The following is a 25,697-nucleotide window of genomic DNA, read 5'->3' on the forward strand; positions in this document are numbered from 1 at the left end:
CCCCCCCCCCCACCGCATCATAAGGGCCACAAAGGGTCGACTACTAATGAGGTATTGACATGAACTTGACGCTTTATTTTATTTCGTTAAAACAAAAAAATATCTCTAATGAACCCTGCATGTCGAATATATATAATTTTTATCTTCATTACCTATTTGTGTCTGAATTTCGTGATACAATTTCATATCTTTAATTTTATAATACATGCAAACGGAAGATAATATATAAAAAAATGTTCCAAAATACATATGTCTAGATATATTTTATTCCACGCGCTCACCCCCATAATATCTCACCAATCAGAAATTAAAAGTTAATGTCACAATGAATTCGAACTGCAATCAATAAAAATTTTCATCCCCAATGAGAGAGAATTAATGCGACAGATGGAGAAATAATATGACTGAATGGCCTTTACGAGTTCCATATGACCTCCGCAAGAAAAATATCTCTAATGAACTCTACATGTCGAATATATATAATTTTTACCTTCATTACCTATTCGTGTCTGAATTTCGTGATACAGTTTCATATCTTTAATTTTATAATATACGCAAACGGAAGATAATATATGAAAAAATACAATACATATTTCAAAATGCATATTTCTAGATATATTTTATTCCACGCGCTCACCCCCACAATATCTCACGAACCAGAAAAGTTAATGTCACGATGAATTCGCACTGAAATCGATAAAATTTTTCATCCCCAATGAGAGAGAATTAATACAGTAGATGGAGAAGTAATATTCAATAATGAATCGTGAAATTTGACGCCCTGGCAAGCGCCAGGGTAATCTCGCAGGCGCCCTGTGCCCTTCTCCTCGCGCTTCCTCGTGTTTGAGGCGCGAGTCGCATAAATCCTTTTTTTTCCATCATTCTACCACAAACGATCGGCGACGGGGGAGGGGGGGCTGAACGGGTCGTGTGCGCGTGCTCAGAGATCCCAGCAAATGAGCCTTCAGTAACAGAGAGACCGTCGAACTGCGCGTTTCACATCAACGGGCACCACGTGCCCACACATCCCACGTGGTGAACAGCAGTGGAAGCTGATTTTTCAAAATACAGTGGGTGAACAATTCAGTGATTCAGGGGGGGGGGGNGTAATTTTATCGTCAAAGTGAAGCTGGAACGACGGATTTTAGCCAACGTGGAGGAGACAAAATCCATCAACCTGGAGTCCGCTTGTCAGAAGAGGTGAGAAACTGGATGAAATAATAAATCCATCATTTGAAATTGATATTATCGGATAATTGGATGTAAAATATTTTGATTAAAGTTGTAAACAACATCGTGAATGGCTCAATTGCCCACAAATCGTGACAAATGGCGCTATTACGGGGGAAAATAATCAGGATATTATCGGTGGAGTTGTGAGTCACGTATTGGAAAGGCGTGCGGTAATTAATAAATCGAGGAATCGATAAATCAATTTGATGGTGTTGGGCTTTCTTCCGCGGTGTTGTAACTTTCACGTTTGGGTTTGGGGGGGAAATATTGAATGAGGAGTTGTGAGTGGGCTACTAGGGAGATGACCCTGTGAACTCAGTGGTGGGATACCAATTATGGATGGTGTAATTAGAGACGCGGGATTGCTGATGTTGCTTCGTTTAACTGGAGATTTATCTCGGAAAGGTCGGGAGCCGCGGGATTACCTGGTGCTTCTGCAGTCCTGATTAAATCATTCAATTATTTTTCGTCATTTTCTTGAGGAATTTGGGGGGAATAATTGTTTCCTGAATGGAAATTTGATTGGTTTTATGATTCATGTTTTATTTGGGATTTGAATCCGTTAATTTTTTATTTTTCATCGACAGCATTGATGAGAATTGTGTTTATTTGAGGTACTCTGAGAGAAATACGACAAAGTTCTCAAACAAGTCTTACTTGTGCCAGGAAAATAGTTTTTTGAAAATTATCAAACATCGTTAATAGTTAACGAATCGTGGTAATAGTTAAAAAGTCTCGTTTGGTTCGACTAAACCGTTCTATCAGTGCATAGATTCAGTTCAAAAAAATTTCATTCGCTGTACACGCAAGAAATGTCATTTCTAGCACTACTCCTTCGTTATTCGATACTCCCATACGTATTTTGCTCCCGAAAAATCTTTGTTCTATGCGAAACAAGGGATAGTAATTTTTCGTTTCGACTGTTTAATAGTCCCAGATAAGAAATGAACCCTTGAATGAAACAATAATAATGATGTGACAGCAATCTTGCAACTTAGGGATAAAATATTTGTTGATAAATTTTCCTCTGTATGAGATATTTTCATCCTGAAAAGGCACCCTCTGGTGAGAATTGTCCGCCTTTTGAGCCAAACATTTCGTTGCTGTCGAAAGCGGAACAATTATTCATGTTTGAGACTTTCAAATTCGAACCAAACAAATTCTTTTTTGGCAATTTTAAACTAGCGATTTTGTTGGCCCAAACGAGAGTTATTTGACAACGCGTTTGTTTTTATCTCAGTGGAGTGCGTTGCTGGCTGATGTATTGAAAGCTAAGCAACGCTGACTGCGGTTATTCATTGGATCGGTGGACTGATCTTCGAGTTGTTCGACAATTTGTCACTTTCCTTTACTCCGATGACGTTCGTTCGAACCTTCGGAATCTTATCATTTTCTCGATTTGGGTGAACAATTCAGTAGCGAAACGGTAAACCGGGTTAAGTCGATTTTTACTATTGGCTAGTTCTTGACGAATATCTCGGAATCTAAAAGAGATAGAAAGATTTTTGTCATGACCTTCTTTGTGGAGCCAATAGAGCGTTATAAAAAAAGTAATGAGAAAAATTTTGCTATCTCTCTTAGATTTCGAGATATTCAGCAAAAACTGGCTAATTGTCAAAATCGACTTGACTCGGTTTACCGCTTCACTACTGAATTCAAATATTGAATTTTTACTTGAACATCATGTTCATGATCCCTTGTTCTTAATCAATTAGAAATTGATCATTTTAATTCACCGATGATTCATGTCATTCTGAATTTAATTATTGACAGTTGAGCTCGGTCAGGCTGGTGCATTGGTGCGAGCAGGCTTGCGATGTATTGAAAGCTAAGGAGCGCTAACTGCGGTCATTAACTGGATTGACATGTTCGGATGCTCCTGTCGTTCGACAATTAATCCTTTTCCTTTACTCCAGTTCCGTTCATTCGTGCTATTTGAATTCAACTTTTTGCCAATCCTTCCCTCCGCTCACAGATAAATTCGCTAAAATTGATTTGATTCAGAATCGAATTCGCGGAATCATGTCGTTTTGTCAATTCGTTGGACAACGCAATTGCATTCAATTTTTGTCTGAATATGGACTCGCTTTCGTAATCATTTAGAATTTGATAATTTTGACTCACCGATGCTTCATGTTACATTAACATTACGAATTTAAATGAATGAACCTCATGAATTTAATTATTAATAGTTGAGCTCGGTGAAGCTGGTGCATTGGTACAAGTAGACTAGCGATGTATTGAAAGCTAAGCAGCGCTGACTGCAGTTACTAACTGGATTGGTAGTGGTCTGAACTCCAAGTCGTTCGAAAATTAAATCTTTTTGCTTTATGACAATTCCGTTCATTTATTCTAATCGAATCTGTTTTGTCAATTCTTCTCTCCATTCATAGATAAGTTCGCCAACATCGATTGAATTCGCTAAATCGTATTTCGTTTTGTCAATTCGTTTGAACAATTCAAATTTCACTCGGTTTTTACCTGAATATTATCTCGTTCCTTCATCATTGAGAAATTGATCGTTTTGATACACCAATGCTTCATGTATGTTGTTCTGAATTTAATTATTGGCAGTTGAGGTCGGTGAGGCTGGTCTTTATGGTATGAGGAGACTGGACATGTCTCTACCCCGAAACAAATAATGTCAAATATTGAATTATTGGGGATTGAGCTCAATAAAGCTAGTGTTTTGTCACGGATAGAGAAGTTGATCTATCGAAAGCTAAGCAGCGTTGAATGGAGTTATGCACTGGATGGGTGACCATCCGGAAAGAAGAGGTATTTTCAACTTCAAGGGTATCCTCCGCAGTTGCAATTGCAGAAAAATATTTTTTATTATCTCAAATAACTGCGCGGAGAGAAATATTCAATAAAAATTATGTATCTTTCCGTAATTCCGGAGTGAAATGAGGTTGTAGGAAATTTTACGGAACTGTCACGGAATTTTTCCAGGGCATTCCGTAATTTTTATCTGAATCTTCTGTGAAAAATTACGATACCGTCACTTAAATTTGTCCAGAGCAGACCGGAATTTTTCCAGAGTTCCGTAATTTTGACCGAATATTTCTCGCCGTGTGGTTATAGCGTTCAGCATTGAGTACGCCCCATGCTGATTTCTTCCTCCATTGCCGGGCAATGCTCCTTTCATGAGAAAAAAATCGAATATGCTTTCCAAATTTAGACTAGACATGTCTCTTCTCCGAAAAAAATAACATTGTCATGTTCAACAATTAATCAATTGGCAATAAATTTTTTCAATTAATCAATTTGTTATGTCATTTCGAATTGAATTATTGGGAATTGAGCTCAATGAGGCTAGCAAATGGGGACTCCCAACATTTTTTCCCAAAATTAGAAAATAATTAATTAATTCATAACTTTCGTCATTATTCAACCGACAAAATCGTGGATAATCAATTGATCCCCCTGTTGCAGTGAAAAAATGCACTTTCTTATTCCCCATATCCATGAATATAATTCTCGTCTCCGATCATGCAAATTACTTCCAAAATTGATGACACTTTTTACCCATCTCTTTTACACACTCAAAGAGATCCCGACGATAAACCTCGATCGATCGATTTAACGTACGCTGTCCAATAAAAATCCCGAACTTTCACAAAAATAATAAATTCAGGAATATCTTTTTTCCTCATATTTCACCGCTGGATTTGCGAAATTTTTCGGCTTCAACATCCGGAATCCGGTGGATCATTTGGGTATAGATCTGGTGGGGACGGTTGGACAATCGCCTCGAGACTGAGCCCGAGGGGAACCGCGCGTTGCCAATTGCTGTAATTAGTGGACCTATTCTCCGGCTCCTCAACTCAAATTTATTCATGAGTGGAGAAGAGGCCAGCATTCATTCCCCCTTCCAATTCCTTTCGAATTCAGCAATATGAAGACGTCGAAACTCAAGGAAAAAACGTAAACAAACAACTTGCGGTGGACAAAACAATTGCAAAACAAATTTCATAAAAAAAGGGAGTTCCATCGGTTGAGGCTGTGAATACTATTTGTTATTCTAGACTTCACTTCATCTTCTGATTTGTTTTTCTAGGGGAACATTCAATTCACTCGTTCAATGATTGATTATTTGGTAATTTAGTACTTTAGTCCATCGATTATTCAAGCTAATACTCTCACTGTTATTATCAACAGTTAGACTAGACGTACACAAATAATCAATAAATAATAAAATAAAATAAAATAATATAAACAATCAATAAATTTTATAATCATAATTTTTCTCAAATACATTGCATAAAGAATAAAAATCAATAAAATATATAATTCACCCCCGAGAACAGTCAAAAAAACGAAATTAATTAAACTGAGAAGTAAACCGACCTCAAGAATTCATTTCCTTTACCACGAGGGAAATATAGACTCCAGTACTGAAAACGGAAAAACCGACTGGAGGCTGACGGACTCCCCAGGGCTCCCCACCCCCCACTTCCCCTTATTTTTCATATTTTTTCCACGACTGTAAGAAGTTCTTCAAATTCACAAGAGCAAGGAAATAAAAAAAAGAAAGGGTCGAGGTTTAAAAAAATCGCTAGAACGTCAAGCAAAGACTGAATAAAGGGGTGGGGGGGAACTTTATTCCTTGGTCCGTGGCCTAGAGGTAAAGGGGGGTCGGGGGGAAAGAGGCGGGAGACTTTGTTGAACCAAGGGCAGATGGAAAGAAACGAAGTACGAGATGTAAGGGTATAGAGAGGGAGGTGGGGGGTTACGTCGCACTGTTGAAGCCCCCGAGGTTATCTGGCCTGGGGCCCGGACGAGCTCCAGTGCCAGTGCGCTCAGTTGCCGTAATTAGAACAGATACCCTCCGGCAGAGACGTATTCGCCTCTGGCTCTCTCGAGTCTCTGGTGAATCGAAATTATTCATGAAACATGCCCCGGAGGTTTTTTTTTCATATATTTTTCGACAAATATTTTATTTCATGTGTAGTATTCTTTGGTCGATTATTGTGTGGGAATGTTTCATTTAATTGATGGTTTTTCATGATGATGGTTCAATTGCTGGTATTTTTTTGAGACTGGTTGATTTTAAAAGTAATTTGGGGGGGGGAGAACAATGTGAATTAATCGGAATGAATTTTCAATGATATTTTTCTCGATAGTTGGAATGGACTACTCCTGAAATTTCAATTGAAAATATTTGAAAATGAGAATAACTACGGCAAATTAACATGAAATTTCTTTATATTCAAAGAAATTGCAATTTCCAGGCCCATATCACAATGGGAATCATTGAAAATCGTCAAAACTCAGGGAATTATTATTCTGGATTCTCAATATATTGGAAATTCACTACTTTTCAAATAAATAAATAAATAATAAATATTTTTATTCACTATTTTTGAACGTAAAGTTCAATTTTCAGAATAAATAACCAATAATCATTCAATGCGAAATGCTCAATTTTTGGGAATTTAAAAATAAATGAGGATTTTCATGAATGATTTGACTTTAAATGAAATGAAAATGCTTATTGATTGATGTTTATTCATTAGTGATTAATAATTAATTATTCTTTGGGCGATTATTGTGTGGGAATGATTCATTTAAGGTTCAATTGTTACTATTTTTCTGAGACTGGTTAATTTTAAAATCCGTTTTTGAGAAAGAAAACGGTATACATTAATAGGAATAATTTAGGAATTTTCCGTAATTCAGTGATAATTCATTAAAAAAATTATACTTTGCGTGGAACACTGAATATTTATGACAATTGTTTGAGAAAATATGGAAATGCTCTGGAATTTCATGATCTGATGCGACTATTTTGTGAGCAAAACAAAGATCTCACCGGATTTTTTCCTAATTTTCAACTAGAAAAGGCTTTTTTCATACTAATCGCAAAATTTTGTAATTAAGAATGCAGAATTTCCGGCATTCGGTACTTTAATTAATGATCAAATACAGCGCAATGTTTATATGAGAGAATTATCGTGTTCGTTCATTCTAACACAAGAATTTTTCGCACCCTTTGATATCCATCAACTAACGAGCGTTGAAATACCCAGCGGTGATTAAAATACCTTCACATCATTACTATTGGAATTTTAATAATAAAAATAACGTACTGAACTTTACACAATTGTTAAATTGACTTCATTATCATATGAAATTGAAATTGTTGCCGAATTCTCTCAGGATTCTCGTAATGTCCACTAACAAAATCCAGCGAGTTTTCATACGAATCGACCATCACTTCTTATTATGCATCAAATGGAAAATTTTCTATTGCCTAACAGTAATTTGAACTGATAAAATTAAAAAAAAACAGTAATGTAAATATCTTCGCATAATTACAAGCATAATTTTTATAATCAGGAAAACATACTATGCTTTACATAACTGTGAAATTGGAGTCGATTATTGGGCTAGTTAAACAAATAAATACTAATGAAATAAAATAAAAACAGGAAGACTTCAGGATGCCATCGTCATCCTCACATTTTTGAGATCAAAATCTGGATTTTCATCTCAGAATTCTTGTTTTTTTCTCAGAATTCTTCGAATCTGTAGTGACAAAGTCCAATAGAAATTCCATATGAACTAATGCTCACTTTTTACCATTCATCAAATATTACATCCTCTACGGCTCAAGAGGCATTAAAATACCGCCATATAATTACAATCATAACTTTTATAATACAAATAACATACTAAACCTTATGTAACTGTGAAATTGGACTCAGTGATTGGCTTAGCCAAACAAATAAATTATGAAATAAAATAAAAACAGAACCACTTACTCCACTTCCAATCTCACGCCTTCGAGATTAAAATCTGGATTCTTGGAAATGTTCCAAGATGAATGAGAAATTCTATAAACAATATGATCCTGATTTTATTGGTAGAAATTGTTTGGAAATGATATATTTTTTTAATTTGAGTAACATTGGCGTTTGAATTATTTAAGTTATGGATTTTGATTCCATTTAACGTTAAATCATTCATTAAAATTCTCATTCATCCTGGAAATTCAATGAAATTGAACATTTCAAGTTGAACCATTATTGAAATTACGTCCAATTGAGTGTCCAATGCCTTGAGAATTCATTAAATTTGTCATAGTTATAAATAACAAATATTTGTAATTAAATTTTTAGAAGCCATTTTCACTGAAAATTCAAATCCATCTGTTCGTTAAACCCAAAAAAATTTCCACCAGTGCCCAAGTGATATCATTTAGAGAGAAATACCACTGAAAATCCAATGAAATAGAGCTTTTCATGCCCAGCGATTATTGATATTTCAATAAAAGCTTCAGTTTTAAAACTCATTCTGAAAATTGAAATTACGCCGAATTAAACTTCCAATAGATTGAAAATTCATTAACTCTGTCATAGTTACAAATGGCAAATATTTGTAATTTTCCGACGTAATTCCCAACCATTGTTGAGTGAAAATCCATCCACTGAAAATTCAGCTCCATCTGTTCGTTAAACCCCAAAAAAATTTCCACCAGTGCCCAAGTGATATCATTTAGAGAGAAATACCACTGAAAATCCAATGAAATAGAGCTTTTCATGCCCAGCGATTATTGATATTTCAATAAAAGCTTCAGTTTTAAAACTCATTCTGAAAATTGAAATTACGCCGAATTAAACTTCCAATAGATTGAGAATTCATTAACTCTGTCATAGTTACAAATGGCAAATATTTGTAATTTTCCGACGTAATTCCCAACCATTGTTGAGTGAAAATCCATCCACTGAAAATTCAGCTCCATCTGTTCGTTAAACCCCAAAAAATTTCCATCAGTGCACAAGTGATATCGACTAGAGAGGAAAATACCATTCACTCGGTCTCTTGTTTCAATATCCCGAGGTATATATCATTAAGCAAATCCCCGGCATTCCGCAGTGAAATTCGTAACGCGTGACCTATGCAAGCAGTGTGGCGCAGACTCAGCATCCACATGCTGCGAGGGTACAGTGAGGCCTGCATGTTGTACAAGAACGGAAAGCGGCGGTAAATCTCATTGGGCCCCAGTGTACGTCGTGTAAGCACTCACGATGTCTTTCGCTGTTCTGTATAATACGGAACAGCTAAGGCCTCGAGAAATATACGCCAAAGTAACGAGACGAGCGGTCCCACTCGCAGCGAGATACGTCTATCCCTCCTCCCCGTTATATTTTTTTTCCCATTCATTTATCATTTTTCCCCTTTTCTTTTTGACTCAGTCAACATGAGACGCACGGAGGCACTCCCGACACGCGCCAATGCATGTCTTGCTCCATTTCATCCTCGCCTAGTACAACTCCACTTACTCACCTACTTAACCACGCAGACGGAAACTATGACCGAGAGACTTTAGAGGCGTTTGTGTTTTGCATCGATGGGGATTTATTTTATTTCATGATTTATTTGTTTGGCTAGGCCAATCACTGACTTTAATTTAGTAGTTATGGAAAGTTTAGAATGTTATTTTGATTGGAAAAATTGGGATTGCAATTATGGGGAGGTATTTTAATTACTGACGTTTGATGATCGATTCATATGAAATTTTGTCGGATTTTTACTAAAGATTTGGAGAATACTCAAAAAATGGAAGGGAAATGGAATAAGTGATTCTGTTTTTATTTTATTTCTTTAATTACTTTATTTCTTTAATTATTACTTTAATTTAGTAGTTATGGAAAGTTTAGAATGTTATTTTGATTGGAAAAATTGAGATGGCAAGAAGGGGGAGGTATTTTAATTACTGTTAAGTAGTAGAAAATTGAACGTTTGAGGAATAGTTAAAATTGATGATTGATTCATATGATTTCGATATGAATTTTGCTGGATTTTTTACTAAAGATTTGGAGAATACTCAAAACATGGAACGGAAATGGAATAAGCGGCTCTACTTTCATTTTATTTCATAATTTATTTGTTTGGCCGGACCAATCACTGACTTTAATTTAGTAGTTATGGAAAGTTTAGAATGTTATTTTGATTGGAAAAATTGAGATGGCAAGGAGGGGGAGGTATTTTAATTACTGTTAAGTAGTAGAAAATTGCACGTTTGAGGACTAATTAAAATTGATAATTGATTCATATGAAATTTTGCTGGATTTTGTTAACGACGATTTGCCGAATTTTGAGGAAGTCCGACGGAAAACCAGATTTTAATCTCAAATTTCAACCAATAAATTTAGTTTAAATTTCAATAATTCCGCTCATTGTTCAGACCTCCGCCTAACTTATAGCCTCCCAACTCTCCGCCTCCCTCAAAACAACAAAATGACTTTCAATTTATTTAAGTCCTTATTATCCCAATGGACAACTGTAAAGCGCAAAATGCAGCGAAAACCCGTCGGGGGTGGCACAAGAGGTGAATAAAGCGAGAGAGGCATGGAGGGGAGAGTAACCACGAAGACCGCAACAACGGGCTCGACCCGCAGGGCGAAACCAACCGTAGTAGGTCCAGGTATAAGAGACGAGTTGAAACGCTTCAACGTTTTTGCGATGCCCCCGGCAACGACAACTCCGAGGCGATATTCCCTACCACTTTTCTGTCTTTGTCTTACTTGGCATCCCACCACTACCTTTTTTTATGTATAATATATATGACGACCGATACATAATCCACCTCTTTTGAGGTGGCTTGTATTTCACCATTCCACACTGTTGCCAGCAGTATTCTACATATGTATGTTTGGATGGTACGACGAGAGGACATCGTTTGCCCCACGGCCATACTTTTTCGTTCGTCCTAAAATGTAAATTTGGGAACCGTCGCTTCTCCAGTGATGACCCATCCGTAATGATTTTTTTCAGGGCTTTTTCATTATGAATTTTTGGGGATCTGTTTTTGATGGGCTTTGCCATTAATTTTTTGGGGTGCATCCAATTCGGTGGTGGCGTTGGGAAGTTCATTACTGTCTTGCGTAATCGCTTCGTTGGTTTTTTGGTTCTGCATTTCTTAATTTATTCAGAGACATTTCTATTGAAATTTAACCTTCCGTGATATGATGAGGCACACTTCCTTTATAATTTTCATCGCGTTATAGTTTTACTGGAATTTCAGTTCCAGAACTCTGGGTCAAAAATCGAAATTTAATGAATGGGGACAAATACACAAAACCATTGCACGAATTTAACGAAATTTACAATAATTTAATAACAAACTAAATCGTCTGACCAATAAAAAAAATAGTAGAAAATGCAATCAGCCGGGCGAAAATTACAGTATTTTATGTAAAAGATTGAGACAAATATTGTAATTTTTACTAGAATTCCCGTAAAAATAGTAAAATTTAGGTATTCCGTAAAAATAGTCAAGTTTGAAACATAATATTCCATGAATTTCAAGCACTTTTTACGTTTAATCACTTTTTCTTTCTAATCATCCTTAACCAGTTGCCATAAATCATTATTTTCAATTTTTTTTCTCATATGCATTTTCCATTAACTTTTTAATTCATTCGTGCGTTCGAATGATCTATTATTCATTCTCAATTATAATTTTTTATGATTCGTTGATGTCAGCGAGTTATGTCCACGTTTATTGTTTTCGGGGGCATTTCGCTAATGGCGGAAAATAATTTATGATGTTTATTCAATAGGTCTATAAATATCCTTTGTTTTTAATTTATTCAACCGACAAATGTATTGGAAATGTCATCACACTCGCTCGACCATTTCAACACAATTTATTTTATTTTTTCCAATTAACCGAGGAAATTCTTAATTTGTTTTTTTGCGGTTGGCGAAGTGGAAATGATTTTCACTCGTGCGTTTTTAATTCACATTTTTTTTGCCATGGTAAAAATTCAATCCTTGTGGTTACGCCAATGGGGGTTTATACTTGCATGCCGCATGAGAGATCGTGTTCATCGTGGGCGGACGAACGTTCTCCATCACCATTCACGACTTAGGGCAGTAAATAAAAGTCGCTCAAATCGTAAATCCGCTGGCTATACCACGTCTTCATATATTCGAGCTGAAAGCGTATATCGATGTTAACACGAACCGAAATGATTAAAAAAAAAAAATGCGGTTTATAATGCAGGCGAAATTACCGTTAAATCCGAACAAGGAGGTGAGGAAAAATTCCAACATTAAATAATTTTTATGGAGAAAAAACATGTCGGAAAGAACTCAAATTCCCATCAATACCAAATACGCAAAAAAATAAATTTCAACATTTCAAGGAAACAAAAATTAACTGCCATTTTTACTTCACTCAAAACAGAAAATTCTTCTTTATGAATGGAAATTGCAAAATTAAAATGAAAATTTCATTCAGGAAAACAGTTGAATGAAAAATAAACAAAGAAATTTAATTGTGAAATCCTGCATTAAACCGAGATAACAAAACTTGATTAATTTTGAAAAATTGAATAAAAAAATTGTAGAATAATAATAATTCAATAATTTTCATGGAGAAAAAACATCGCAGACAGTATTCTTAGATTTCCATCAAAACAACATTCAAAGCAAAACAAAAATTAACTCCCAATTATTCAATTTTTGATTCACTCAAAATACAAAATTTTTCCAACTTCAAAAAGAAGAAATCCTTACAAAATTCTTCTTTATGGCCAAAAAACGAAATGACGATTGAAAAAGAACAGAAAATATATGCAGAAATTCCAGGATTCACTGATAATTAAATTCGGAAAAATGTTGATAAAAAATAAAATAAAGGAGTTTAATTCTGCATTAAACCTATCCAAAAAACAAGATTAATTTTAAAAAACGGGATAAAAAAATTGCAGGATAAAAATGAAATTTGAAAAATGGTTTCCATAATTATGAGAAATATCCGTAATGAAAAACACGCAACCTTCGATATATCTCGAAAACGTAAAAAGACTCCCCCGAAAATTCCTCTCCATAAAAAAAATGGAATGATGAGAAGAAGAGAAAGGATTAAAGTGGACATCGATTTATCCGCTCGGCAAAATGCATCGCAGCCACGCGTGCCGACCGGTTTTAATCCGCGTGGGTCCCCCAGATTTATCAGCGAGCAACGTCAGATCGAGTATAACTCGTCTCCATTTGAGCCCCAATGGTCCAGCCCATGACCAGTGCCTCGATTTCCTCGAGCCTCGGCTACCTGGCACGTTAAATATTGTTCCACCGCTAATTGCCTTATTAATACGGGTATAAAGCGTTTACACACTCCCATTACTAAAACGCCATTGACTATTCAAGGGGCTATGAATACAGAGCTATTGTTCGTTCATCCATTATGATGAATTAGTGTTTTTCAAGTTAAAAACAGGAATTTTTTAATTTCAGGCGGAAATGTGAGGCTGAAGGGAAGGAGGTAAAGGCCGAGCTGACGGCCCAGCGCAATATGTTTCCTAGCGCTCAAATTAAAATGAGGTAAACATTTCTAATTATTTTATTCATTTTATTTATCATCATTATTCCAAATATTAACAATTCATCTAATTATTATTATTATTATTCAACAAATAATATTTGATCAGCCTAATTCAGCTTGAGAAAATGTCGTATAGTTTTTATTGAAAATGAAGAAAGTTCCTGTGAAGTAATTATTTCATAATTTTTTTTATAATGTCACTAATTAACGAGATAATTACACGATAACGTAGGCGGGAGGAATCATTCTGAACTATTTCGTCATGCAATAAAAGTATCAACACATAAATACTTCTCTTTATTGCAACGATTATTTATCGATAAAAGTCCACGAATTTATCTGGAAGTAGGATTTTAATGAGATAATTCAGTGATTGATTAGTCATTAATCAGCTATTGATTCTAATATTCGTATAATGTCGAAAGTATTTCTGTCAGATTGCTGTCGCCAAGCAGTTCGCCAGCAACATCACCAACGATGTCCAACTCGTCGTCACCGACGCCCCCAACCCAGCCGCCACCAACTTACAATCAAAAAATTACGGGAATCCCCTGCGTCGCTGCTGCCTCGCGCTACACAGCGCCCGTCCATATCGACGTCGGGGGCACGATCTACACATCCTCATTGGAGACGTTAACGAAGTGAGTGCATGCCTTAATTGCGGAAATAAAGACTTGAATTACTGCTTTCTTTACTCATGATTTCAACATTTCATGATAAATACCAATAAAAAAATGAAAAAACACAATTTTAATTTTTTTTGTGATGATTTCAATTATTCGTAAATATTATTTATGAATCAAAAAATCAGGCACTAGATGTGATGTTAATTCACTGATTATTTTCATGACAAATTTAAATTTTCGAAAGCAAAGTGGAAAAATTAAAAAGTAGGGATTTTTTAAAATTTATTTATTGATGATTTCAAGTTTTTATTCATTATTAATAACGACTAAATTCTTGGCATTATCAATGTCAAATGAAATGCCTCTTGAACAACCCAAAATTTCCCTATTATTTCTAAAAACAGCGACTGAATACGAAAAACAATAAAAACTCCGAATGGTAAACCTCCTCAATCCTCTCTCCGCTCGATTGCGTCTTCCTCCCTCATTACGAGCCATTGACCCTGTTTATCTCCTGAAAGTTGTCCAACCCGTCGCTATAATTTTTATCAACATTTAACGTCCCTCTTCATGGCCTCCAAATGATAACAATTTTTCCAACGATCATCCGAGCAAATCGATTATTCCACCTCCCATCCTCCACGAAAAAAAAAGCCATTCCTCATTTTTTTCCCTCCGGAAGAATTTCTCTTTTCCCATTTAATGTAATTTTAATTTCCATGATTTGTTTCCCCGGTTTCGTTATTCTCATTTCGTTATTCATTCTCGACTATTAGAGTCATAAAATAACGACTGCAGAACTTCATCTCGCATACATTAGAGTTAACATAAGAGACACTCGAGCCTCAACGATGCAGAACGATTGCGAGATATCCCGTACTAAATTTCTGCAACTTCCAATTCACCTATCGCATACAGAACCACCAACACTCGTTCCTAACGTACGAGGGAGATGCCCGTCCCCTTTCTCGTGAGAGCCTTCATTAGCCTCCGTTATACATATAAACTTTTATGTTATTTTATTTTATTTTATTCATTCGCCAACGATCGCCGCCGATTCCAACTGCAACTGGTGGAAAAACCGCTGCACGACAATTCACGATTTCACAATAAAGTTATTAGCGTTTTATACGTCTTGTTACCTTGATACAGCAATTTTACCCCCACCCTGGAACACCGCCGATTTTCTTTATATGCACGTATTAAAACGAAAGCAGAGCGGATTTCTGAGTGATGTGAGCCGATCGTTTAGCATTTTCCCATAGCTTCGAACGGATCTGACCCGGGATCGGACCTCGGTCTTTTATACACTGGGCCCAACAAATGCCCCGGGGTAATCACGTTCCCTCTCTCTCCCTTTCGTTAACTTTCTGTCTCTTAAACCCTTTTCATCGATGTTTTTGTCGGTTCTTTTTCTTTTTAACATTGTCTGGGGTTTTTTCGCATTCTCATTCTTATTTGAAAATTATTTGGGGCTCTGGTTAGCATCGCAATCCGTGTGAACAAACGTGGGGTTTTTTTTTAGTTCTTTATGAAACTAATTCGTAGAAAATCTTATATTTTGGAATTGACCCAAAAATGCTGTTGATGTGACTATTTTTGGGCATTTCTTAGAATAAAATGGAAATTTTATGGACGTTTTAGCTGCAATTGTCAGGAAAACGCCATTAAGTTCGATTCAAAAGGGAAACAATTAATAAAATTTTAAAATTGACTGAAAATTCTTGAATATATTTACCTGAATTTTCCTCATTTCTATTGAAAAAACAATAAAATAAAATAATGAAAAAAAGAAAATAAAATTTACAGTTTCTATGATTTTTTAAATCCAATTGTGAATTTTGAATGATGAAATTATGAAATTATAAAGTGCAGAGTGAATCCCCAAAGAGATACCTTAGAAAATAATGCATCATTTGAAGAAATGAATCAATATCTTCATATCTAAGAAAAATAGCAACATTTTACAATCCCTTTTTCATTGAAAAGAGTCAAAAGCTACGAAAGGTCTTTCGTATGACCAAAAACTACATTTAAATTCAACATTTCCCTCATAGAATTACCCTTTCAATTATTAAAAAATCGACATGAACATTTACAACGAAATCTTCACCATATCGCAATTTTTTTCACCAAGAAAACCCTTCCAACACCCACGAAACTGAGCTAAATTAAATTGAAGTGTTTCCCTGGATATCATCATACGAAAGTATCCTACAAAATCCGAAGTGAGACGACATTTCTAATGAATTAAAATCCCTCGGAAATCAAAAAGCCCTTCATTCCACCTCCCCTCGCCGCGACCCTCCTCATCAAATCCTAAAATAAAAATATTAGAAAGAAAACCCTCCCAATACCAACGAAACTGAGCTAAATTAAATTGAAGTGTTTCCCTGGATATCATCATACGAAAGTATCCTACAAAATCCGAAGTGAGACGACATTTCTAATGAATTAAAATCCCTCGGAAATCAAAAAGCCCTTCATTCCACCTCCCCTCGCCGCGACCCTCCTCATCAAATCCTAAAATAAAAATATTAGAAAGAAAACCCTCTCAACACCAACGAAACTGAGCTAAATTAAATTGAAGTGTTTCCCTGGATATCATCATACGAAAATATCCTACAAAATCCGAAGTGAGACGACATTTCTAATGAATTAAACTCCCTCGGAAATCAAAAAACCCTTCATTCCACCTCTCCTCGCCCCAACCCTCCTCATCAAATCCTGGAATAAAAATATTAAAGTCCTTGAAGGTCGAGTCTCATGGAGGTACCCCGAGGTACATCCTCGCGAAGTCGAAATGCCCCGGGCTTGATCGCGGCCCGTCGTTATTATACGTTATCACGGTGAAAAGGTATGGGAACACGCCCGGGGCTGCGAATAGGTGGGTATACCACCCCCGTACCTCTCACACCCTCTCCCCACCCGCCTCATACCGTCTCCCTTTGGCTCCCATGATCTATCCTGGTGCCATAACGCACACTCGCTTCGTCGCTCTCGTACTCCACCTCCCCCCTTCGCTCGTTCCATCCACCATTATATGCAAAATATCGTGTACTGTACAAGCGACCTTGGTATCCTCCGGGCGAATATCCGCAGTCTTTTCAGTTCTCCAGTTTATTTCGTATATTCACAGTTTTAGTATTTGTATGCAGTGGATAAAGGACGAGGCGGAAGGGGGAGCGGGAAGGGAACGAGAAAAATGAATAAAAGTACTTCTGATTTGCATTTGAATTTTTTTGCGTTTTTAAGAATTGAAAAATCTTTTTTTTATTCAGTTAATGAAAATCGTTGAACGCAAAGATGACAAAAATCGTGGAAAACTTTTTTTCATTCCGGCCGTCAGCGCAAAAATATTATTTTTGAGCAAGAAAAAAAATTAAAACAATTGTTTGAACTAAAACAATAACACACATGAGAATTCAAATGAGATTATGCAATTAATACAATGTTTTTCAATGTTTTTTTTTATTTTTGAAGATTTGAGAATTGACGAATTAATTATCGAAAGAAAATGGTTTTATTGATATATCCCCAGTTTTAGTATTTGTATGCAGTGGATGAACGACGAGGGGGGAAGGGGGAGCGGGAAGGGAACGAGAAAAATAAATTAAACTACTTCTCATTTGCATTTGAATTTTTTAGCGTTTTTAAGCATTTAAAAATCATTTTTTTATTCAGTTAATGGAAATCGTTGAACGCAAAGATGACAAAAATTGTGGAAAACTTTCTTTCATTCCGGCCGTCAGCGCAAAAATATTATTTTTGAGCAAGAAAAAAAATTAAAACGATTGGTTGAACTAAAACAATAACAACACACATGAGATTAGGCAATTAATACAACGTTTTGAAATTTTTTTGTTTTTATTTTTGAAGATTTGAGAATTGACAAATTAATTATCGAATGAAATTGGTTTTATTTATATATTCCCAGTTTTAGTATTTGTATGCAGTGGATGAACGACGAGGGGGGAAGGGGGGGCGGGAAGGGAACGAGAAAAATAAATTAAACTACTTCTCATTTGCATTTGNTTGAAAAATCTTTTTTTTATTCAGTTAATGAAAATCGTTGAACGCAAAGATGACAAAAATCGTGGAAAACTTTTTTTCATTCCGGCCGTCAGCGCAAAAATATTATTTTTGAGCAAGAAAAAAAATTAAAACAATTGTTTGAACTAAAACAATAACACACATGAGAATTCAAATGAGATTATGCAATTAATACAATGTTTTTCAATGTTTTTTTTTATTTTTGAAGATTTGAGAATTGACGAATTAATTATCGAAAGAAAATGGTTTTATTGATATATCCCCAGTTTTAGTATTTGTATGCAGTGGATGAACGACGAGGGGGGAAGGGGGGGGGGGAAGGGAACGAGAAAAATGAATAAAAGTACTTCTGATTTGCATTTGAATTTTTTTGCGTTTTTAAGAAATTAAAAATCAATTTTTTATTCAGTTAATGAAAATCGTTGAAAACAAAGATGACAAAAATTATGGAAAACTTTTTTTTCATTCCGGCCGTCAGCGCAAAAATACTATTCCTCACACGGCCTAAAAATACTGTTCTAGCTCGCACGATGAATATGCAAACTCGTATTCACCAGAAATGATTTCCTCGGTCTAATGACGAAATATACTATTTTTGAGCAAGAAAAAAAATGAAAACGATTGGTTGAATTAAAACAATAATAACATGAGAATTCAAATGAGAGATTTATAAAAATGAGAATGTGTAATTAAGCCTTTTGAATTGGAATTCGATTACTCTTAAAACTCTAAAAATTCAAAAATTCATTATTAATGCAATTATTGAATGAAATTGCTTTCATTCGTATACTAAAAATTTCAGTAGATGTATGCAGCGGATAAAGACTATGGGGGAGGCAGCGGGAATGGCAAAAATCAATGAAAATATATACCATTCCAATTATAACTTTTTTGGGGTTTTTCAGAATTGAAAAATTACTGTTATATTCAATTAATGAGAACAGTTGCACACAAAAATGACAAAATACATTAATAACTTGTTCTTTCGAAGAGAAAAAAACTAAAAACGATTAGTTGAGCTGAAAAAATGAGACACTTGACGATGAGAACGAACATTCGTAATTAATGCAATTATTTAATTAAAATCTGTCTATTCTTGAAGCTTAAGCAATTCACAAATCAATAATCAAATTAATAAAAATGAGTTAATTCCTGTATTTAAAATTTCAGTATTTGTATGAAGGGCCAGGGGAATAGGGAGTGATTGAAAAAATGAATTAAAGTATCTCTCATTTCCGTTAGAACTCCTGATGATTAAACCGGACGTTCTCTCTTTGCCATTGCCGGGGGGATTTACATCCGTTCCGCCAGCTTTCACGAAAATGATAGAGCGCGTGTGTACGTACCTTCGAGACCATCACCGTCGGCGATACGAATGGCTGAATGGAAATCTTAGAGTTACGGTGGTTTTTAAAAGTTACGGAGGGGCAAGGGGGCGGGGGTAATCAGGGGAAATGGACGCGCTTGAGGCTTGACGCGCGTTTCCCGCAGGAAGTAGGTGTGCACGTCCTATGATCAGACCGAATTGTTTTTTGTTTGGGGGTGAGGGGGATTTTTTTGGGGAAAATTGCGGCTGGAGGCGGCGCATGTGCCCCATTTCAGACGAGAGATGTTTAGTGCGGTTAACGGGCAAGTTGGGAAATGCGTGAATGGGTAATTGTTGGTATTGATTTCAGAGAAATGGTTTTTCTGGGGTAATTGCGGGCTGGAGGAGGTGAGGAATGTGGGGGGAGTGGCGGAGGTGAGGTGAGAGGCTTTTTCCACAGTCATGGGTGTTAATTGCGGAGAAGTAGATCTGGGCGTTTATGGTCAGACGGAGTGGAGTTTTTTTGGTAATGGGGAATGTGGGAGGGAATTGTTGGGGAATTGGTTGAGCAATCGTTTCGAAATTAATTGATTTGGCCGGTTTTCGGTATTTGAAGGATTTGAATTTATATCCAAGATTGATGATGATGATGAAAATGATTGGAAAGCTTCTTTAATTAAAACTGATTTCCAGTTTCAGGTTTTAAGAATTGAAAAGAATGATTTGATGCTCGGGTTATAGAAAAATTGAGGTTTATTAATCAACAAATTATTCAAAAGAATTCAAATTAGTTGCCGGGAGTAGATCTGGGCGTTTATGATCGGACGGAGCGAATTTTTTTTTGGTAGTGGGGAATGGTTGTGGGAGGGAATTGTTAGGGAATTGGTTGAGCAATCGTTTCGAAATTAATTGATTTGGCCGGTTTTCGGTATTTGAAGGATTTGAATTTATATCCAAGATTGATGATGATGATGAAAATGATTGGAAAGCTTCTTTAATTAAAACTGATTTCCAGTTTCAGGTTTTAAGAATTGAAAAGAATGATTTGATGCTCGGGTTATAGAAAAATTGAGGTTTATTAATCAAGAAATTATTCAAAAGAATTCAAATTAGTTGCCGGGAGTAGATCTGGGCGTGTATGATCGGACGGAGCGAATTTTTTTTTTGGTAGTGGGGAATGGTTGTGGGAGGGAATTGTTAGGAAATTGGTTGAACAATCGTTTCGAAATTAATTGATTTAGTTGGTTTTAGATATTTGAAAGATTTGAATTTACATCCAAGAACTATGATGATGGTGATGATGGAAATAATTGAGCAGCTTATTTAATTAAAACTGATTTCCGATTACTGAACTGATTAATTCTGATTTTAAGAATTGAAAATTGAAATGATTTGATGCTCGAGTTATAGAAAAATTGAGGTTTATTAATCAAGAAATAATTTTTTTTTAATTCAAATTAATTGCGGGGAGTAGATCTGGGCGTTTATAATTAGACAGGGTGACGTTTTTGTGGTTTTTTGATTGTAGGAGGGAATTGTTAGGGAATTGGTTCGTTTCGAAATTAATTGGTTTGGTCGGTTTTTAATATTTGGAGAATTTGAATTTACATTCGAAAATATGCTGATGACGAGAATAATTAAAAAGCTTGTTCAATTGAAAAAGTATTTCAGTTTCATGTTTTAAGAATTGAAAAAAAGGAATTTTATACGTGAGTTAGACAAAGAATAGAAAATAAATAATTTATCCATCAAGAAATGATTAAAAAGAATTTAAATTAATTGGCGGGAGTAGATCAGGGCGTTTATGATCAGACGGAATGGAGTTTTTTTTGGTAATGGGGAATGGTAGTGGGAGAAAATTGTTAGGGATATTTGAAGAATTTGAATTTGTCCAAAAATATACTGATGATGAAAATAATTGAAAAGCTCGTTCAATTGAAAAAGTTTTTCAGTTTCAAGTTTTAAGAATAGAAAACAATAATTTGATGCTCGAGTTATAAAAAAAAAGTAGGTTTATTCATAAACAAATCATTAAAAAGAATTCAAATTAATTGCCGGGAGTAGATATGGGTGTTGATGATCAGACGAAGTGCAGTTTTACTCTGGTAATGGGGAATGGCTTGTGGGGCGGAATTGCTAGAGAACTACTAGTTGAGGAAGTCAGTCTGTTTTACAGTTTCATGTTTTAGGAATTGAAAACATAAAATTTATACTCGAGTTGTAAAAAAAATTGAGGTTTATTCATCAAGAAATCATTAAAAAGAATTCAAATTAATTGCCGGGAGTAGATCTGGATGTTTATGATCAGACGGAGTGAACTTTTTCTATGGTAATGGGGAAAGGTTTGCGGGAGGGAGTTGTTAGCGGACTAATTGAGCACGTCGTTGCGAAATTAATCGATTTGTTCGGTTTTCGATATTTAACGAATTTACTTTATATCCAAAAATATGCTGCTGACAAAAATAATTGAAAAGCTTCTTTAATTGATTTGTTCTCCATTTCTGATGTTTTAAGAATTGGAAGAATTAATTTTAAATTCAAAATATTCCACATCAAAAAAAAAAATTCCCTCAAGAATTGAAAAAACAGTTAAAATAATAATAAAGTAAAATTTCTTTAATTTCAATTGATTTTTTTTTCATTCCTGCGATTTAAAAAATTGCAGCACTTGATTTTATATTCACGGAATAAAAAAATTGGAGCTCTATTCATCAAAAAATCGTTAAAAAGAATTCCCTCGAGGATTGAAAAAACTTTTGAAATAATAATAAACTGAAATTTCCTTCATTTTTCGCCGTAAATGATGTCCATGGGCGTTGCTAAGGGGCGCGCGTGTCCTATTTTGAGAACGCGATGATACTAGCCCACGGGTAAAATGGGTATAGCGTTAATTAAGGTAGAGAACGAGAAGGTCGTTGTCGTAAGGTACAACAGCTGCAGACTTTAAGTTCCCCTCGGGGGGGAATGGTGCCCGCTGGCTGTGGTGGATATTCTTGAGTGAGCAGGTGCCGATATATACTACGGTCACCTCACCTGCCACCCAATTGACTTCTTTACCCCAGAGGCCGACGGAGAGACACTCGTTCGGTTCTGTTATGCGCCAAAACCTATCGTTAAACTCCATTAAAGTCATCTATGAAAATGCGAGGAGAGTGGGCGAAAAAAAAATGAGAAAATTTGTTACTTTGCTTCTAGGTACCCCGAGTCGAGATTAGCTAAACTCTTCAATGGCAGTATTCCGATTATGCTCGACTCCCTCAAGCAGCATTACTTCATCGATCGGGATGGCGGAATGTTTCGACATATTCTCAATTTCATGAGAAATTCACGTTTACTCATTCCGGATAATTTTGCTGATCTTGATTTGCTGCTGGAGGAGGCACGGTATTTTGATATTGGACGTAAGTTGTGAATGATTTTATTGATTTTGCGGAGTTCGGAGATTCAATTTGAGTCAATTCAGTAGTAAAGCCGTTTTATGCGGATTTATCCCTCCAGTTTTTGCGGAATATCTCCGAATCTAAGGGAAACAACAAAATTTTCGTAATGAGATTTTTTGTAGAGTGCGTTGCGGGCTACAAAAAAGGTCATGATTAAAATTTTGCTGTCTCTTTTAGATTGTTGTTAATTATAAAATAATTGATAATGTGGAATTCATTATAATCAACAACAATGTTTAGACAATTAGAACAAATGAATTTTATCTTAGAATTACTCATTTTTTCGGTAATCCAACGGTGTCCCGTCAATTTGAGAAAAAATTTCCGTTAAACACATTATCATCAACAGCAATGTGCAGACAACTGGAGCAAATGAAGAAAGACCGTTTGAAAAACGGTGCGATGTCACCCCCGAGTCCCCCCTCGGGTCAAACAGGTCGTCCAGCGTGTCGGGATGAGAAAAAATCCGCCGAGGCATACGAATGTGTAGCACTTCACGTGAGTCCAGATCTCGGTGAACGTGTGATGCTGTCAGGTGGCAGATCACTTCTGGACGAGGTTTTCCCGGAAACCACACAGGCTGTCATCGACGCACGCTCCGGAGTCGCTTGGCACCACCAGGACACACGTCACGTCATACGATTCCCTCTGAACGGTTTCTGCAAATTAAATTCCGTTCAGGCCATCACGAGACTCCTCAATGCTGGCTTTCGGGTTGTGGCTAGCAACGGGGGAGGCGTCGAAGGCCAGCAGTTCTCGGAGTACCTTTTTGTGCGCCAGGGGAACAACACCTGACAGACAACCTCGTGAATGAAAGGAATTTTTAGATCTCGAAAGACTGGTGTTTCATGTCTTTCATAAAATCGTAGAAGGAGGGTCGAGAGGATTCTGTGGGGAAATGGTAGAAAGACTTGAAGTATTTCGAATATTAAAAACAAATGCAATCATTTTTTTTATAATTTTTCTATTTTTTTAAATATTGTTTTTGGCTGTTTCTCAAATGGAGAAAAAGTCAAATAATTTCTTCTACACTTCGTTCCCGAGACGGTCGTAAAATGATGCTTCAGAAATTTCGAAATTAATTCGGCTTTATTGTTATTACGAAGCAGTTGAGAGACTTCGTAAAAAATTCGAAGTGGTGTGATGATAATTTCCCCAGAAAGCACTTATTGCCGGGATAATTTCACGAGGATTCCGCCGCTTCTTCACAGAATAACTGAAATTATCTGTCGAGAGTGTGAGAATATTTTGAGATTGGCTGGGGTAAATGTGTGCCTGTCTCCACCCCCCCAAAATTATGAGAGTTGATTAAGAGTTATTTAAGAGTGTACCTAATGTAATTTATAAAATCGTCAATGATTAATTAATGTAAATATCAGTTAAAAGAAAAAAATCAAGTTTAATGTATGCACCAAACCGGCGCCAATCACCTGTTCATAGGTATATTATTGATGTACTTGGGTACGAATTGAGAATAAAAATTTATAACTTTCATTGAAATATGTAAAACAGGTGTTGAATTAATGCGCTTTCGTTTATGTGGGCTTCCGCACGACGTGAGTAGTGCTCAGAGATCGTCCATAAAGTAAATTTCGAATGTGAACATTTCATCCCCCCCCCCCGAAATGTGCAATGGGAAGGTATTACAACAAATAGGATATGTTACACGTGTGTGCGAAAAAGTAAAACTTCACGCACAAATAAGACAACAGATTATTTCAAAAATCATTCAAATAATTGTTATTGAAACGGAATGATTGACGGGTTAAAAAAATGGTGTCAATAGCCTCTCACACCATTCGTTGTTGAATATCAGCATTCAACATATTTCGATACGAGTGCGTAAAAGTGTTTTTTGATCCCCCCCAAGAGTCAAAGAACACTTTTCCCACGAGTGTCGAATCCTATTTTTCATCGCAATGTGTGGAAACTGGGATTTTTGCACGCGGAGCGTGCGTAAAATGTCTATTTCTACACGAAAAACGTGCGAATTAATATTACGTGAGTCACATTTGAAAAATTCCAATGTCACTCAGATTGAGGTTCTAAAAAAAAATCACTTTTGTCGAATTTTCTTCCTGTGAATCGAAATTTTTTCATCCCTCGCAAACCCATTTTTTGGTGAGCAATCGATTTCTGCTCACATCCACGAAAATGTGTGAATTAAGAATAAAAATTCATAACTTCCATTGAAATATGTCGATTATCCTCGGTTTTTTCGATCGTTAAAGCTCCACCGGGGAAAATTTTTTCGATCATGTTGGGTATTTTGACTGACCCAATTAAGGAAATGACAGGTGGGGATTTGGTGCGGTGTTTCTGAGTGCGCCCGGAATAACCAGTAACCGCGGCAGTAAGGGATAAAGCGAACAAACGTTAGTGCCTGTGGCTGAGTTACTATGGTTACGGGTGAACTCAATATCCGCGCTTATCCCCGGAGGGGGTTAACACTGCCTCTGGCTGTCATCCCTCGGAAAACCCACCGAGCGAAGCGCCTAGCTGATTATATTCCATTTCTGAATTGCCCCACGGCATCTCCAACGCGCCGTAGGTCCTCGGGTCTATCCTCAATACATCCACCGACACGTGGAGTAGCCTTTGGCGTCAAGCCTCCAAGACAGGTTGAAGTACGGTGAGTTGCAGTTCAGTTTCAGTGGGTACTGGCTGGGGGGAATTAATTTCAAAACGTTTTAGTTTCG

At 36.2% G+C, this 25,697-nt stretch overlaps 1 protein-coding gene across 1 annotated transcript; it reads left to right on the forward strand.

Annotated features, from left to right (window-relative positions):
- Positions 1–1,123: 1,123 nt before the first annotated feature.
- On the forward strand, positions 1,124–24,454 carry LOC107046620 (BTB/POZ domain-containing protein KCTD1). Its single transcript, XM_029126748.1, has 5 exons — positions 1,124–1,200; positions 13,486–13,572; positions 14,011–14,214; positions 22,754–22,959; positions 23,348–24,454. The coding sequence occupies exons 2-5, from the start codon at positions 13,544–13,546 to the stop codon at positions 23,791–23,793; spliced, it is 885 nt and encodes a 294-aa protein (XP_028982581.1). The 5' UTR covers positions 1,124–1,200; positions 13,486–13,543; the 3' UTR covers positions 23,794–24,454.
- The last annotated feature ends 1,243 nt before the right edge of the window (positions 24,455–25,697 follow it).

This window comes from Diachasma alloeum, unplaced genomic scaffold (assembly GCF_001412515.2).
Source record: "Diachasma alloeum isolate Michigan unplaced genomic scaffold, Dall2.0 Dall_scaffold_00183, whole genome shotgun sequence".
Taxonomy (NCBI): domain Eukaryota; kingdom Metazoa; phylum Arthropoda; class Insecta; order Hymenoptera; family Braconidae; genus Diachasma; species Diachasma alloeum.